The 15,212-nt window shown below is 41.0% G+C and overlaps 1 protein-coding gene across 20 annotated transcripts in view; it reads right to left on the reverse strand.

Annotated features, from left to right (window-relative positions):
• The window catches only part of LOC117515523 (neuronal cell adhesion molecule-like), a 263,480-nt gene that overhangs the window by 48,631 nt on the left and 199,637 nt on the right, over positions 1-15,212 (reverse strand). For 16 of the 20 annotated variants that reach the window (XM_034176123.1, XM_034176112.1, XM_034176108.1 and 13 more), the window contains 7 exons: positions 13,079-13,272; positions 12,002-12,124; positions 4,530-4,700; positions 3,238-3,294; positions 2,472-2,583; positions 2,171-2,355; positions 1,861-1,995 (listed from right to left, as the gene is read on the reverse strand). In XM_034176123.1, coding sequence (XP_034032014.1) covers positions 1,861-1,995; positions 2,171-2,355; positions 2,472-2,583; positions 3,238-3,294; positions 4,530-4,700; positions 12,002-12,124; positions 13,079-13,272 — 977 coding nt within the window. The remainder of the gene's footprint in view (positions 1-1,860; positions 1,996-2,170; positions 2,356-2,471; positions 2,584-3,237; positions 3,295-4,529; positions 4,701-12,001; positions 12,125-13,078; positions 13,273-15,212) is intronic. The other 4 variants (XM_034176111.1, XM_034176114.1, XM_034176113.1 and 1 more) reach the window with 1 other exon arrangement.

Below are 15,212 nucleotides of genomic sequence, written 5' to 3' on the forward strand. Positions count from 1 at the left end.
GTCTATTAGAAAAGAAACCGACAGTTTTATTTAAAAAAAAAACAATATGGATTTGAATCACGTGTGATTACATCAGCCAAGCTTGAACCCTAGTGCACATGCGTGAGTTTTTTTCACGCCTGTCAGTGACGTCATTCGCCTGTGAGCACGCCTTGTGGAAGGAGTGGTCCAGCCCCCTCGTCGGATTTTCATTGTCTGAGAAGTTGCTGAGAGACTGGCGCTGTGCAGTCTCTCAACAACTTCTCAGACAAAGGAATTCCGACGAGGGGGCTGGACCACTCCTTCCACAAGGTGTGCTCACAGGCGAATGAAGTCACCGACAGGCGTGAAAAAACTCTTGCATGCCCACGAGGGTTCAAGCTTGGCTGATGTAATCACACGTGATTCAAATCCATATGGTTTTTAAAAAAAAATAATAAGGTCGGATACTTTTCTCACAGACCTCGTATTACTCTATCGGCTAGAGAATCACTTTGGGATTGCTGGGAATGTCCTTGCATGGTTGACATCCTACCTAACTAGTCACTTTCACTGTGTCCTGTATAATAACAATACCTCAAACCTTGTTACAATGAAATATAGGGTTCCACAGGGTCTGTCTTAGGCCCCCTGCTTTTCTCCCTTTATATAGCACCTGTTGGGCACATACTGTGACAGTATGGTATTACTTTTCACTGTTACACTGACGATACTCATTTATACATGCCAATAACTGCTGGTAATCACATACACATCAAGACTTCAGAGGAGTGCCTTGCTTCAGTGATAAGCTGGATGTCAAGCAATTTCTTACTTTTAAAATCAGAGGACTGCTTTATTCTACCTTCGTAACATAGTGAGGATTTGTGCCATGCTATCTATGGCTGATGTCGAAACTCTGAGCCATGCATTTGGCTCCTCTAGGCTGGATAATTGCAACTATCTTTGGTTTACCGCAGTCCAACATTATGGGTCTCCAACTGGTTCAAAATGCTGCTGCCCGAATTTTGACAAAAAGCAGATAGTTCGATCACATTACACCAATTCTGGCCTTCTTTCAATTGACGTCCTGCCTCTGTGAGGTCAGATTTTAAAATTATTCATGGACTACCAAGCTGACCTAATTACATACTACATACCAGCCTGTGCTCTGCGTTCTCATGCCGCAGGACTGCTTTGTGTCCCTAAGGTTAGAAAAGCTGGGTGGCCACAGGGCCGATGCTTATTGTGCACCTGTCCTGTAGAATGACCTCCCTGCAGTGATAAAACTGTCAGATTCCATAGAGACATTCAAGTCCAGACTAAAGATGTATCTATTCTCCTTCTCGTATAACTAGCATGCTGGTGTAGTATGGAATTACGCTTCCTCTCCTTTTCATTCATATTATTAGCCCCGGAAGAAGGTTACAATATCACTACATCTAAATTCTGGGTCTGTTAGTGAAGCACAGGGCTAGCTGCTGGCGGCCACTTTAGTAATCAGTCTGCTACCAGTGGAGTTTTTCCTTACCACTGTTGCCGAACCCCCTGGGGGTTGGTAAGGTTAGACCTTACTCACATGAAGTGCCTTGATGCAGTGTTGTTGTGATTTAGCGCTATATAAATAAAAATAACCTGAAATGGCAGCACTTGTAGGCCATGACATATCGAGGCTGCAAAAGTCAAGTCTTGCAGTTACAATTCCCATCTGGTGCCTTGACCGATTCTGACTCAAGTATGAGACTTGCACAAACACATCAAATGGAAACTCAATACAGGTGCAACACTTAAAAAGACGCATATCACATGGCCAAAATAATCTCAGGATGTCATGTGATCCAAAAAACCTAGAAAGACAGCACAAGCAGGGTGAGTTGTAGTTGAGTAAAATTTTGCACTCACTCTCTATGGGGATGCTGTTCATAGCCCATGTGACAGCTGGCTTTGGTGTTCCACTGGCCCTACAGGTCAGCACACCATTCTCTCCTGGAGCCAGAACAAGATTCCTTGGAGCGCGACTGATCCAATATGGAGCAGCTGAAAATAGAACAGCAGAAGGATGCAGCATTAATCAGTGAACACACAGCGCTACTGCTGGCATCTGCTCATAAATCAATTACAAGATGCACTGAGACACACAGAGTGAAAGGGTTGCATCAAAGAGTGAGCAGGCCACAGCATGTTGACCAGCTTTATGGGATCTCAGGCGCACCTTTGACCGTGACGTGAATGGTGTGGTGGCCTGAGCCATGATAGTTTCTGGCGGTACAGCGGTAATCTCCTGCGTCTGATTCCGAGATGTTCACAATGCGCAGGGTTTTTTGGTAGTGCAGGAAAGATGTGCGCTTGGCTGGCAGGTCGCCGCTGACTTTGGCCCAGGAGATTTCAGGCGTGGGCCTGCATCCAAAGAGGAAAAAGCGGAGATGAGGAGTGAGTCATTACCACATTTGAGCAGCGAGCACTTCAGACATTCAAGGGTAAAATGATGTGCGATTGTGTAAAGTTCCACTCACAGTCCTTCAGCGATGCACTCCATCTCCAACACCTGTCCTCTCAACACCAGCTTGGAGCTGGAGGGGCCAGATGGGATGAGGAAGACTGGTTTCCTTTCATCCGCTGGGTCTTCTGCAGTTAGACACAGCCACAAAATAAGATTATTACCGTCTACTTGTGGTTCCTATAAATCTCCCTGTGCTGCCCTCTGTGGAACAATGAAGCTGCTGTTCCACAAAGCACAGACATTAAAACACTTCATTACAGACGCCTATTCTTCTGTTTTATGATTACAATTTTATAACCATGTTGCACTCTGGGTTCTATGGCAATTAACTACCCCTGGGGTTACAATGAAGCTAAAATGAACGCATGGTTAAGTGAGACAACGCAAACAGAAAGTGAATATTCAGATGTCAGAATGTGGAGGCTAGAAATGTGTTATGATCATATCGATTTATTGTTTAAAAAGTCTCAGTCGACAACGGAATCATCAAGTAGTGCTGATTTAGGAAATTCAAAGGAGGAAGTGAATTATCAAGCAGAGGTCTTTGATTGGGTAGACAAGGAGTGACAGATGGGAAGAATGAACTTGGGGTAGAAAGTAAGAGCTTGTGTCTGTGCTTTAGGCTGGGTCAAACACAAGGGGGTGCAAAAACTAACCACTACACAAGTCAGTGTTATTTTAAGCTTTAGGTTTTGGAGTTAAAAGGTTATTGTTAGTGGATAACAGTGAGAATTTGGAGCTCACAGTCAAGGTCGATGCTAGGGGGTTCCAAAACTCACCACTAAACAAATCAGTGTCATTGTAAAAAGCTGCCACTGTGTCATTGATTGCATCCACTGTAACACAACAGAAAATCAATCATGCCACAAGCTGACATCATCAGGCAATACCACATGAAAACAAACAAAAAAACAAACAGCTCCCCCCCCAAAAAAACCCAAACATTCTGATAAGTTAACATTAGAGCATTCAAACTTCAAACTGTCATTAACTATTTCCAATTTATGTAGAATGATCATTGCAACAATCTCCAGCCCCAATTTGAATGACTGGTGCCACAGAAATTTAAGCACAGAATGTAAAATATGTTCAGAAATAACAGGAGTATCCATTATTGTTTTTTTTAATTATTGTAACTGATTTCAATACAATAAAACAGAAAACCATTTCCTTTTTATTCTGGCGATAAAACTGACAAATAAAGAAAATCTGAAATCAAGCCCAGGCTCAAGTCTCCCAGGTGCCTTTGGGCAAACTGCAAACTGAAATTTCACATCTTCTTTTTGAAGGCAGTTCTTCTCTGAGCCAATACATTATGAAGCTGTAAGCACTGATACAACATACAGAAGTTGGACGAAGCCCAGTTTCTCCAATCACAGCCACCAAAGCTTATAACACCATCAGAGTTGTCACAGGTGGCCTTGAATCATTCTTCTTCTTACAGCGTCAATTAATTCGAGACATATTCAGTGACTTGGAAATGTTCATATGTCCATCCCCTGATGGAAACTAATAACCGGTGGTAACGTCATAATAAACTGTAAATTGATCAAAGTGTGCCAATAATTGTGTTGCATCTACAATTTATGTTTGAATTTTATCTCACTGTATAAAAGCAATGGTGCTGCTGCTGTTGCTGCTGTATTCAGTAAATCTGGACTTTAATTAAATGTTTTGGTTTTACTAATCTCTCTCATTTGCATATTTCCAGAACATATTTTTAATTCCATCTCTAAAATTCAGGCGTGCCAGTATTTGTAACTGGGACAAATGTGAGAACAGCTTGAAGTGAATGAAAACAGCTTTTGTTGTTGGCGACGAGTGCCCATACAGAACATCTCACTGCAGTGCCGTGAGCACTCTGACAATATGTCTTTTCAGCCGGACAGTGACCGCTGGCGTCTCTGAGGATAGCATCATAGATAGGAAATGCTGCTCTCCTCCTACGTACTCATACTACCACATACTACTGTTAGTGTGTTTCCTCTGAAGTGCACACAACGTATCAGACTGTGTCCCTCTACAGATTTAATTGATAAAACGATCTTCACTTGCGCATGGTCACACTTACGTTTGATGACCTTGAGGGTGATTGGCTGTTTCTGCTGGATAGTCTGTGTGTGGGGGAAGCGGGCGTAGCAGATGTAGTCGTTCCTGGAATCCTCCTTCAGTACGTTAGAGAAGTACAAGTCTCCATTTAGGGACTGAGACACTCTGCTGCTCTGTGGCAGCCTCTGGAAGTCTGAAACGAACAAACATGAGGCAGGTGACAGATTACACATCTACGTATGTACTGTTGCCAAATTCAGTGTGACAACCTTGTCTACAATTTGTTATACAGGATGAAGGTTTAGACGACTGACAGCCTCTAGCAAAGTGGTTCTCAGTTACTCTTTCACACCCATCTTTCATTTGTGGAAAACAGTCACGTTCCACTTCCCACATTAATGATTTTACATTTTACTAGTGTGTTGCCCGTGGGGATCCATGGGCTTTAAATTGGGTAGTGTTTATAAAATAGATAGCTGGCTTTTTTCAAGGGTGGTAATAAATTATGCAAAGTTTCTACAATGAGTTGGAATGGGGTGTGAGTCCAGAATGTTTTTAGAACCTTAGTCCTCAACGGTTTTTAGAAAAACTCAACCCTTTTATTTCCTGTTAATTACATTTTTTTTAATGTTAATTTACTGTCTTTATGCATTTATAAATTGTTTAGGTTCTTGTTATCATATACACATTGTTATCATCATCATTATTCTAATTATTATTATTATTATTATTATATTACTTCTATTTTGTCATTTGATTTTTAAATGGACCACAATGGAAATAAGTGTTTTCACTTTCTTGTCATCCATGTATTATTCACATATTTACAATTACATTATGTACTAAATAAAATCACGCACACAGGCACGCACGCACGTAATAGATGATTTACTACCCCATGCTGGACTGGCGTGTCAGTCCAGAATGTAATTATGAATGTCCACTGTTCAGTGTTGTTAGCTAATATCCATAGTTTCTCCAAATGGCAAATGTCAAGCTTTTGGTGTTTTCTGCATTCTGACGCAAGTAGGTGCTTTTATTTTTACACACCGACAAACAGAGACAGTGGCGGAAGACATCAAATGCACTTTCACTCATAGTAACGGAAACATGGAACTTAACTAATTTGCTAAAACCAATTGAACTAATCTGCTAAAACCAACTGAACTACAGACCAATTGAACTACCACAATAACAACATATAAAACCCCAAACTCCCATGATGCATTGCAGCACAATGTCCATTGCTCACTGTTGTTAGCTAATATTGCTTATTTTTCCAAAAATATTAGTCCTATCAACTTTCTGTTTCACAGTGCTCATCCTTGACCCAAAATACATAAGCGTATCTAATGGTAAATGTCAACTTTCCCCAGTTGCTCTGTGATCAAAGCATACACACGCACCCACACAAACATGCATGCACACATACACACACAGAGGCCATTTGGCTATTATAATATAGATTAAATTAAATGCTAGTAACATTGAATTGAACATTTCAAGAAAAAGACCATTTTAATGTACTTTAGCAATTTAACCTTATCAAATTGTTTTACTTCTCTGGCAGAAATCAGTCCATTTGTACATTGTTTGAATTTGTGTTACCAGCTAAAATGTCCAGCACTTTTTTCTTTTTTTTCCGGTTGCTCAGATGTGGGTCATATCTATGATGATCAGATTTGTATGTGACGCGTGGTGATGTAACTACTGCATGAACAGTCTGATCAGGCAAAGGTCACTAACAAGGATGAATTAAAACAAAGATGAATTAAAATGATGCGGATGAAAATATCAATTGGATATGATCCAGCAAAAATCCCACTTTGAAATTCACCCATTAATGTGAATGTAATGTGCTCACAGGTTCATTCTACTTTAGCTGCACAGCAGCACTTGCAGCATTTTTGTGTTTGTGACAATCCTTTGTGGACTTGGTTTTACACTTGGTGTTACTGTCATGCTGAAAAATCTTACAAGTACTATATTTCTTGCATACTACATTAGGATCCCTGCAGGGCATCACTGTATATTCCTGGTCGATTTAACCCTCTGATATCACATAACCGGGCCTACAGCTGAGAAGCACCACCACTGCATGATGCTGCAACCATCAGGCCTTGTGGCTGGAATGGCATCTTAATGGGAGCCTGCAGTGCTTGTCTGAGAACAACAGTGTTTAGTCTGATGATTAAAACCCTCAACAATACTGTATTTTCATCAGATAATTGAACCTTCGATAAACTCTTTGGATGCTGCATGAATTTTGTCACAAAATCCAGGGTTGGGACCAGGAAGCAGAGTTGTAGTCTTACACACCTCTCTGCAGCTTCTCTCCCCCTGCCATCCCCTCATTACCCCATCCCCGTCGAGATGGTGCCTGCTCCCAGACTACCAATAACCAGCAAAAATCTATTTAAGCATAAAAATTCAAAAAGAAAAAATAATATAGCACCTTCAACTGCACCACAGACTAAAACAGTTAAATGTGGTCTATTAAACATTAGGTCTCTCTCTTCTAAGTCCCTGTTGGTAAATGATATAATAATTGATCAACATATTGATTTATTCTGCCTTACAGAAACCTGGTTACAGCAGGATGAATATGTTAGTTTAAATGAGTCAACACCCCAGAGTCACACTAACTGTCAGAATGCTCGTAGCACGGGCCGGGGCGGAGGATTAGCAGCAATCTTCCATTCCAGCTTATTAATTAATCAAAAACCCATACAGAGCTTTAATTCATTTGAAAGCTTGACTCTTAGTCTTGTCCATCCAAATTGGAAGTCCCAAAAACCAGTTTTATTTGTTATTATCTATCGTCCACCTAGTCGTTACTGTGAGTTTCTCTGTGAATTTTCAGACCTTTTGTCTGACTTAGTGCTTAGCTCAGATAAGATAATTATAGTGGGCGATTTTAACATCCACACAGATGCTGAGAATGACAGCCTCAACACTGCGTTTAATCTATTATTAGACTCTATTGGCTTTGCTCAAAAAGTAAATGAGTCCACCCACCACTTTAATCATATTTTAGATCTTGTTCTGACTTATGGTATGGAAATAGAAGACTTAACAGTATTCCCTGAAAACTCCCTGCTGTCTGATCATTTCTTAATAACATTTACATTTACCCTGATGGACTACCCAGCAGTGGGGAATAAGTTTCATTACACTAGAAGTCTTTCAGAAAGCGCTGTAACTAGGTTTAAGGATATGATTCCTTCTTTATGTTCTCTAATGCCATATACCAACACAGTGCAGAGTAGCTACCTAAACTCTGTAAGTGAGATAGAGTATCTCGTCAATAGTTTTACATCCTCATTGAAGACAACTTTGGATGCTGTAGCTCCTCTGAAAAAGAGAGCTTTAAATCAGAAGTGCCTGACTCCGTGGTATAACTCACAAACTCGTAGCTTAAAGCAGATAACCCGTAAGTTGGAGAGGAAATGGCGTCTCACTAATTTAGAAGATCTTCACTTAGCCTGGAAAAAGAGTCTGTTGCTCTATAAAAAAGCCCTCCGTAAAGCTAGGACATCTTTCTACTCATCACTAATTGAAGAAAATAAGAACAACTCCAGGTTTCTTTTCAGCACTGTAGCCAGGCTGACAAAGAGTCAGAGCTCTATTGAGCTGAGTATTCCATTAACTTTAACTAGTAATGACTTCATGACTTTCTTTGCTAACAAAATTTTAACTATTAGAGAAAAAATTACTCATAACCATCCCAAAGACGTATCGTTATCTTTGGCTACTTTCAGTGATGCCGGTATTTGGTTAGACTCATTCTCTCCGATTGTTCTGTGTGAGTTATTTTCATTAGTTACTTCATCCAAACCATCAACATGTTTATTAGACCCCATTCCTACCAGGCTGCTCAAGGAAGCCCTACCATTATTTAATGCTTTGATCTTAAATATGATCAATCTATCTTTGTTAGTTGGCTATGTACCACAGGCTTTTAAGGTGGCAGTAATTAAACCATTACTTAAAAAGCCATCACTTGACCCAGCTATCTTAGCTAATTATAGGCCAATCTCCAACCTTCCTTTTCTCTCAAAAATTCTTGAAAGGGTAGTTGTAAAATAGCTAACTGATCATCTGCAGAGGAATGGTCTATTTGAAGAGTTTCAGTCAGGTTTTAGAATTCATCATAGTACAGAAACAGCATTAGTGAAGGTTACAAATGATCTTCTTATGGCCTCGGACAGTGGACTCATCTCTGTGCTTGTTCTGTTAGACCTCAGTGCTGCTTTTGATACTGTTGACCATAAAATTTTATTACAGAGATTAGAGCATGCCATAGGTATTAAAGGCACTGCGCTGCGGTGGTTTGAATCATATTTGTCTAATAGATTACAATTTGTTCATGTACATGGGGAATCTTCTTCACAGACTAGGGTTAATTATGGAGTTCCACAAGGTTCTGTGCTAGGACCAATTTTATTCACTTTATACATGCTTCCCTTAGGTAGTATTATTAGACGGTATTGCTTAAATTTTCATTGTTATGCAGATGATACCCAGCTTTATCTATCCATGAAGCCAGAGGACACACACCAATTAGCTAAACTGCAGGATTGTCTTAATAAAGACATGGATGACCTCTAATTTCCTGCTTTTAAACTCAGATAAAACTGAAGTTATTGTACTTGGCCCCACAAATCTTAGAAACATGGTGTCTAACCAGATCCTTACTCTGGATGGCATTGCCCTGGCCTCTAGTAATACTGTGAGAAATCTTGGAGTCATTTTTGATCAGGATATGTCATTCAAAGCGCATATTAAACAAATATGTAGGACTGCTTTTTTGCATTTATGCAATATCTCTAAAATCAGAAAGGTCTTGTCTCAGAGTGATGCTGAAAAACTAATTCATGCATTTATTTCCTCTAGGCTGGACTATTGTAATTCATTATTATCAGGTTGTCCTAAAAGTTCCCTAAAAAGCCTTCAGTTAATTCTAAATGCTGCAGCTAGAGTACTGACGGGGACTAGAAGGAGAGAGCATATCTCACCCATATTGGCCTCTCTTCAATGGCTTCCTGTTAATTCTAGAATAGAATTTAAAATTCTTCTTCTTACTTATAAGGTTTTGAATAATCAGGTCCCATCTTATCTTAGGGACCTCGTAGTACCATATCACCCCAATAGAGCGCTTCGCTCTCAGACTGCAGGCTTACTTGTAGTTCCTAGGGTTTGTAAGAGTAGAATGGGAGGCAGAGCCTTCAGCTTTCAGGCTCCTCTCCTGTGGAACCAGCTCCCAATTCAGATCAGGGAGACAGACACCCTCTCTACTTTTAAGATTAGGCTTAAAACTTTCCTTTTTGCTAAAGCTTATAGTTAGGGCTGGATCGGGTGACCCTGAACCATCCCTTAGTTATGCTGCTATAGACGTAGACTGCTGGGGGTTTCCCATGATGCACTGAGTGTTTCTTTCTCTTTTTGCTCTGTATGCACCACTCTGCATTTAATCATTAGTGATCGATCTCTGCTCCCCTCCACAGCATGTCTTTTTCCTGGTTCTCTCCCTCAGCCCCAACCAGTCCCAGCAGAAGACTGCCCCTCCCTCAGCCTGGTTCTGCTGGAGGTTTCTTCCTGTTAAAAGGGAGTTTTTCCTTCCCACTGTAGCCAAGTGCTTGCTCACAGGGGGTCGTTTTGACCGTTGGGGTTTTACATAATTATTGTATGGCCTTGCCTTACAATATAAAGCGCCTTGGGGCAACTGTTTGTTGTGATTTGGCGCTATATAAAAAAAAATTGATTGATTGATTGATGACTCCACCACAAAGCTGCAGCCAGTAAAGAAGGTGAGAAACAGGCAGACTCTATAATTTTAAGCTCAAAAAAAAAAAAACTCCTTCAGAGTTGTCACAGGTGTCTTAGTGGTTGCTGTGTCTTATCTCCATCTTGCGCAGTCACAGCTTGTTACAACCTGCCTGATGTCAATTTACAGCTGTGCTGTCCTCTTTCCACTTTGTACTGACTTAACTAGACTCTAATAACACTTTAGACTTGGAAATGTTTGCACAATGCTCACATCCCTTTTAGACACAATTTTAGAGAGCGGTTTAGGTGTTTTAAGCGACTTAATGTATGCTTTGCTAAAATACTCACATTCAAGTTGGACCAACACAAACAGATGCACATGTTCCAGTACTATTTGTGCTTTAAAATAGAAAACAAAATCTTTATGGATTATTTAACAAAGTTTCAATTTTGAGAATTTGCACAAAAAGTCATGAAAATAATTAGAAAAGCATTTTGAAATATTAAGATTTTTTGTTTAAATGTTTAGTTTATCAAAATTTCTCATTTGTGAAAACTGATTCTAATTCTGCCCACCTTTTCCTCTCTCACTTAATATTATCTAATAAATATTAATTTATTACAAATTATTTTTCATTATACTGAGGGCTAATTTTTTTTCACATCACAGCATCAATTTATCATTTATGTCCTTACACTTATCAGTCTTTCTTTATAAAAACTCCACTCTCTTAGCTGACCTCATAACATTTTCCTCAGAAATTTCTATTACTGTAGTTTTTTCTGACATTTGTTTTGTATTTTTGCTCCATATTTCATTTTTTTCAATCAGAGGAATACTTTGTATAAAACAAAGTCATGATTTGTTTTGTTTTTATGCTGCAGCTTTTCCTTGATTCTAATGACTTTTACTCTGAAGTCTTAAGATTCTTTTTTTTCTTAAATCTTTTCAAAAATCTTTTGACTCATGAATCAAATTTTCCCTGCCAATTACATGTGTGTGTACATTTATATTTTTTGTGATACTGTAATTTTGTTTCTTTTGCTCAGGAGGTTCTTTGGCACGGGATGATAGTAAAACATGACTTTTCTCCAAGTTACCAAAAGTAACTGAATAAATTAAAAAATGAAAAAAAAAAATCCCTTTTTTTTAAACCCCGTTTTTTTGGTCACACTGGTGTGACTGATTGGTGTGACATTGGTGTCACTAAATCTTCTGTAGATTTGTAAATTTAAAGATTAAGTTTTACTGACAGGCTTTTGAAATATAAAGTTTGTACACAGACATGTAAGAATTAAATCCATCATCTAAAGGTTTGTGTTTGTTCTGTAGATTATTTGTTATTTTAAGCGATTTTTGTAGTTTTGTGTGGGGAGGTGATGGTCTAGTGGTTAATTGTTGGGATTGAGACCAGAGGATCCTTGGTTCAAATCTCAGCCTGACCAGAAAATCACTAAAAGCCCTTGGAAGTCCTTAATCCCCTAATTGCTCCCGGTGTGTAGTGAGCTGCCTTGTATGGCAGCACCCTGACATTGGGGTGAATGTGAGGCATTATTGTAAAGCACTTTGAGTGTCTGATGCAGATGGAAAAGTGCTGTATAAATGCAGTCCATGTATTTATTTATTTACTTATTATAGTTGTAAAGATTAACTTTGACTTTGATATTAAAACATCTGATTCTTTAAGCAACAAGAACATTAAATTCCATAAACGTGGTGCTCACTATTGTCCATCCAGAATATAATAGGAGGAGGCAGGCCGACTGGGGGTCTACACGGCAGAACCAGAGACACGCCTTCCCGAATGACGATTGGATGAATTTTCTCCTTTGACCACAAGGGGGACCCTGATTTTTTTTTAAAGAGACATATGGACATCAATTAATGAGGCATCACATAATTTGACAGGAATTAACCCTGCAGTCTCGAACAGTGACAGCTGATATAATGACAGGTGGCTCTGCAAACAAGGGGAATGATGTCTGACAGAATAACACAAGGAAAAAACAAAAGGATAGTCAAATGTGTGTATGCCATTAGGTGTAACAAACAAAAAACATTTTTGTTTTTGTCCATGCTGCTTTTACCTTTTAAGAAAGGCAAAGGCTATACGCCCAACCGTTGGGCAGATGAGTCATACATTGAACGTCACATGCACAACCATTGGGCAGACAAATATAATGTCTTATTCTATTTGCCCAACCGTGATCGTGTATTTGACATGTTTTGTGCATCTAAATGACGTTTTTTACACCACTTTTTAGGGCTGTATTGTGGTGTATGTTTGACACATTTAACGGTTCCATCTTTAATTACTGCAAAAACACCGCAATGGATCAAAACAGACAAACTTCATAAGCATTTTGAACAGGAGCCTGTTAACAATGACAAAACAGTTTTTAAACAAAACACTGCTTGTTGGCTATAAGATGCTGTTAGTTTGACACAGTTCCCTGGGCGTGATGAGCCAAACAGAAACGCTTTAGATTACAGCCCCTCCGCGGCCGGTGAAAAAATATCCACATTTTTTCCCCTCACGCATTGAAACCAGAAGTGAGCTTACAAGCGCGCTCATTGGTTGGTTGTGGTTGGGTGTATATGCTCGTGTATTTACTTTATTGAACCAACAGTTGGGCGTATAGCCACTCCGTTTAAGAAAAGTGCTCTTAAGATGGTTAATGCAACTTAAGTGTTAGTAAAAGGGGGGAAAAGATCGATTTCAGTAGATTATGTGCAAAATGAGTGAAAGAAAGAAAAAAGAAAAATGACAATGAAATAATGGATTGCACTGCTTTTCTTACTGGATTGTCGTACGACTATGTTGTTGGAAACAGCAGTTCCATGTTTGTTCCTCACTGTGCACTGATACACCCCCTCATAATGTTCAGTCTTCGCTCTCCTGATGTCCACCACCAAGGTTCCAGAGTGGGACCGCATAATGATGTTGCGGTCCTGTTCAATGTCAAAGTGGGTCCCGTTTCTCGTCCATGAGAAACTGAGGAGAAAACCAGACCAGTACAGCAGTGATGACGACAACTGTAGTAAGGCTAGTGAGGGCAGCATCTCTTACAAACAAAGTTTACAGCCAGGTGTTCAGAATAATAGTAGTGCTATGTGACTAAAAAGATTAATCCAGGTTTTGAGTATATTTCTTATTGTTACATGGGAAACAAGGTACCAGTAGATTATCACAAATCCAACAAGACCAAGCATTCATGATATGCACACTCTTAAGGCTATGAAATTGGGCTATTAGTAAAAAAAAAAGTAGAACATAACACTACTATTATTCTGAACACTACTGTGTGTGTGTGTGTGTATATATATACAACCCCTGGCAAAAATTATGGAATCACCGGCCTCAGAGGATGTTCATTCAGTTGTTTAATTTTGTAGAAAAAAAGCAGATCACAGACATGATGTTGTGTGGGCCGCTGAAGAGGAGGTACTGCTGGCCCACCACCAGAAGGCGCCCTGCCTGAAGTGCGGGCTTCAGGCACGAGAGGGCGCTGCCGCCTCAGGAACAAGCCGTGGTGACAGCTGTCACCCATCATCCGTGACAGCTGTCACTAATAAACACATCTGGTATAAAAGCAGGAAGACACCTCCACCAAACTGCCGAGATATCATCTTCATCTGGAGGTAATACTCTCAGCCCTTTTTGTGAGATTTAGAAATCTGTTATTGTGAGTGTTTGCAGGAGAACCGGTCGTTTTTGCGGAGGCTGTGCAAGACGGCGCTCCTTTTCATCTGAGACCGCTGCAACGTGTTGAGTGAGAGGTGGAGGTGGCATTCCCACCATTGTTACTGGGTGTTCACACACCCACCCTTTGACTGTCTTTTGCTTTCTGCCAGCAGTACCAGATCCGACACGCCGGGAAGGTGGCCACCTGGGGACTCCGGGACTTGGCGGCTCCAGTATTCCTCGGGTTCAGGTGGCGGTGGAAATCGTGTGGTTCCGGTTCGTTTCCAGACGGGCGTCTCCTATCGTCGAGCCTGCCCACACGACACCTTTATTAATTGACTGTTGCACATTCTGAATCTGCTGTGTTTGGTTGTGACATTCACAACAGTAAAGTGTTATAATTTGACTCCTTCCATTGTCCGTTCATTTCCGCCCCCTGTTGTGGGTCCGTGTCACTACACTTTCCCAACAGGATATCTCGGCCAGCGTCATGGACTCCGAGGGGCGTCACCAGGCTGTTGAACAACCAATGGGAGAGCAGGGAGCGCAGGCATCTGCAGGAGGCGTGATTGGTGAGCTACAGCATATTCTCACCGCCTTTACGGCTCGAATGGATCAAATAGCCGAGCAAAACATCCTCCTGCACCGCAGGGTGGAGGCTCTCTCCGCGCAAGTGGCGGCGAGCGCTCAGGGCGCTGCTGCAGCTCCTCCTCCTGTCGATCCTGTGCTAGATATTAATGTTCCAGTGGTGGTTCAACAACCCCTCCCACCATCCCCTGAAGCATACATAAGCCCTCCTGAGCCGTACGGAGGTTGTGTGGAGACGTGCGCGGACTTTCTTATGCAGTGTTCGCTCGTCTTCGCACAACGTCCCGTCATGTACGCGTCAGACGCAAGCAAAATAGCTTATGTGATCACTCTGCTTCGGGGAGAGGCACGCGCTTGGGCTACGGCGCTTTGGGAGCAAAATTCACGGCTCCTTCACACATACACTGGGTTTGTGAGGGAGTTCAGAACTGTGTTTGATCACCCTAACAGGGGAGAGACCGCTTCAACCGTGCTGCTGTCGATGAGACAGGGACGCCGGAGCGCAGCCGCTTATGCAGTCGACTTCCACATCGCGGCTGCGAGGTCCAGCTGGAATAACGCTGCGCTCCGCGCCGCCTTTGTAAACGGACTGTCGTCAGTCCTAAAGGAGCACCTAGTGGCCAAGGATGAACCGCGGGAATTAGATGGGCTTATTGATCTCG

This window comes from Thalassophryne amazonica, chromosome 8 (assembly GCF_902500255.1).
Source record: "Thalassophryne amazonica chromosome 8, fThaAma1.1, whole genome shotgun sequence".
NCBI classification, from domain to species: domain Eukaryota; kingdom Metazoa; phylum Chordata; class Actinopteri; order Batrachoidiformes; family Batrachoididae; genus Thalassophryne; species Thalassophryne amazonica.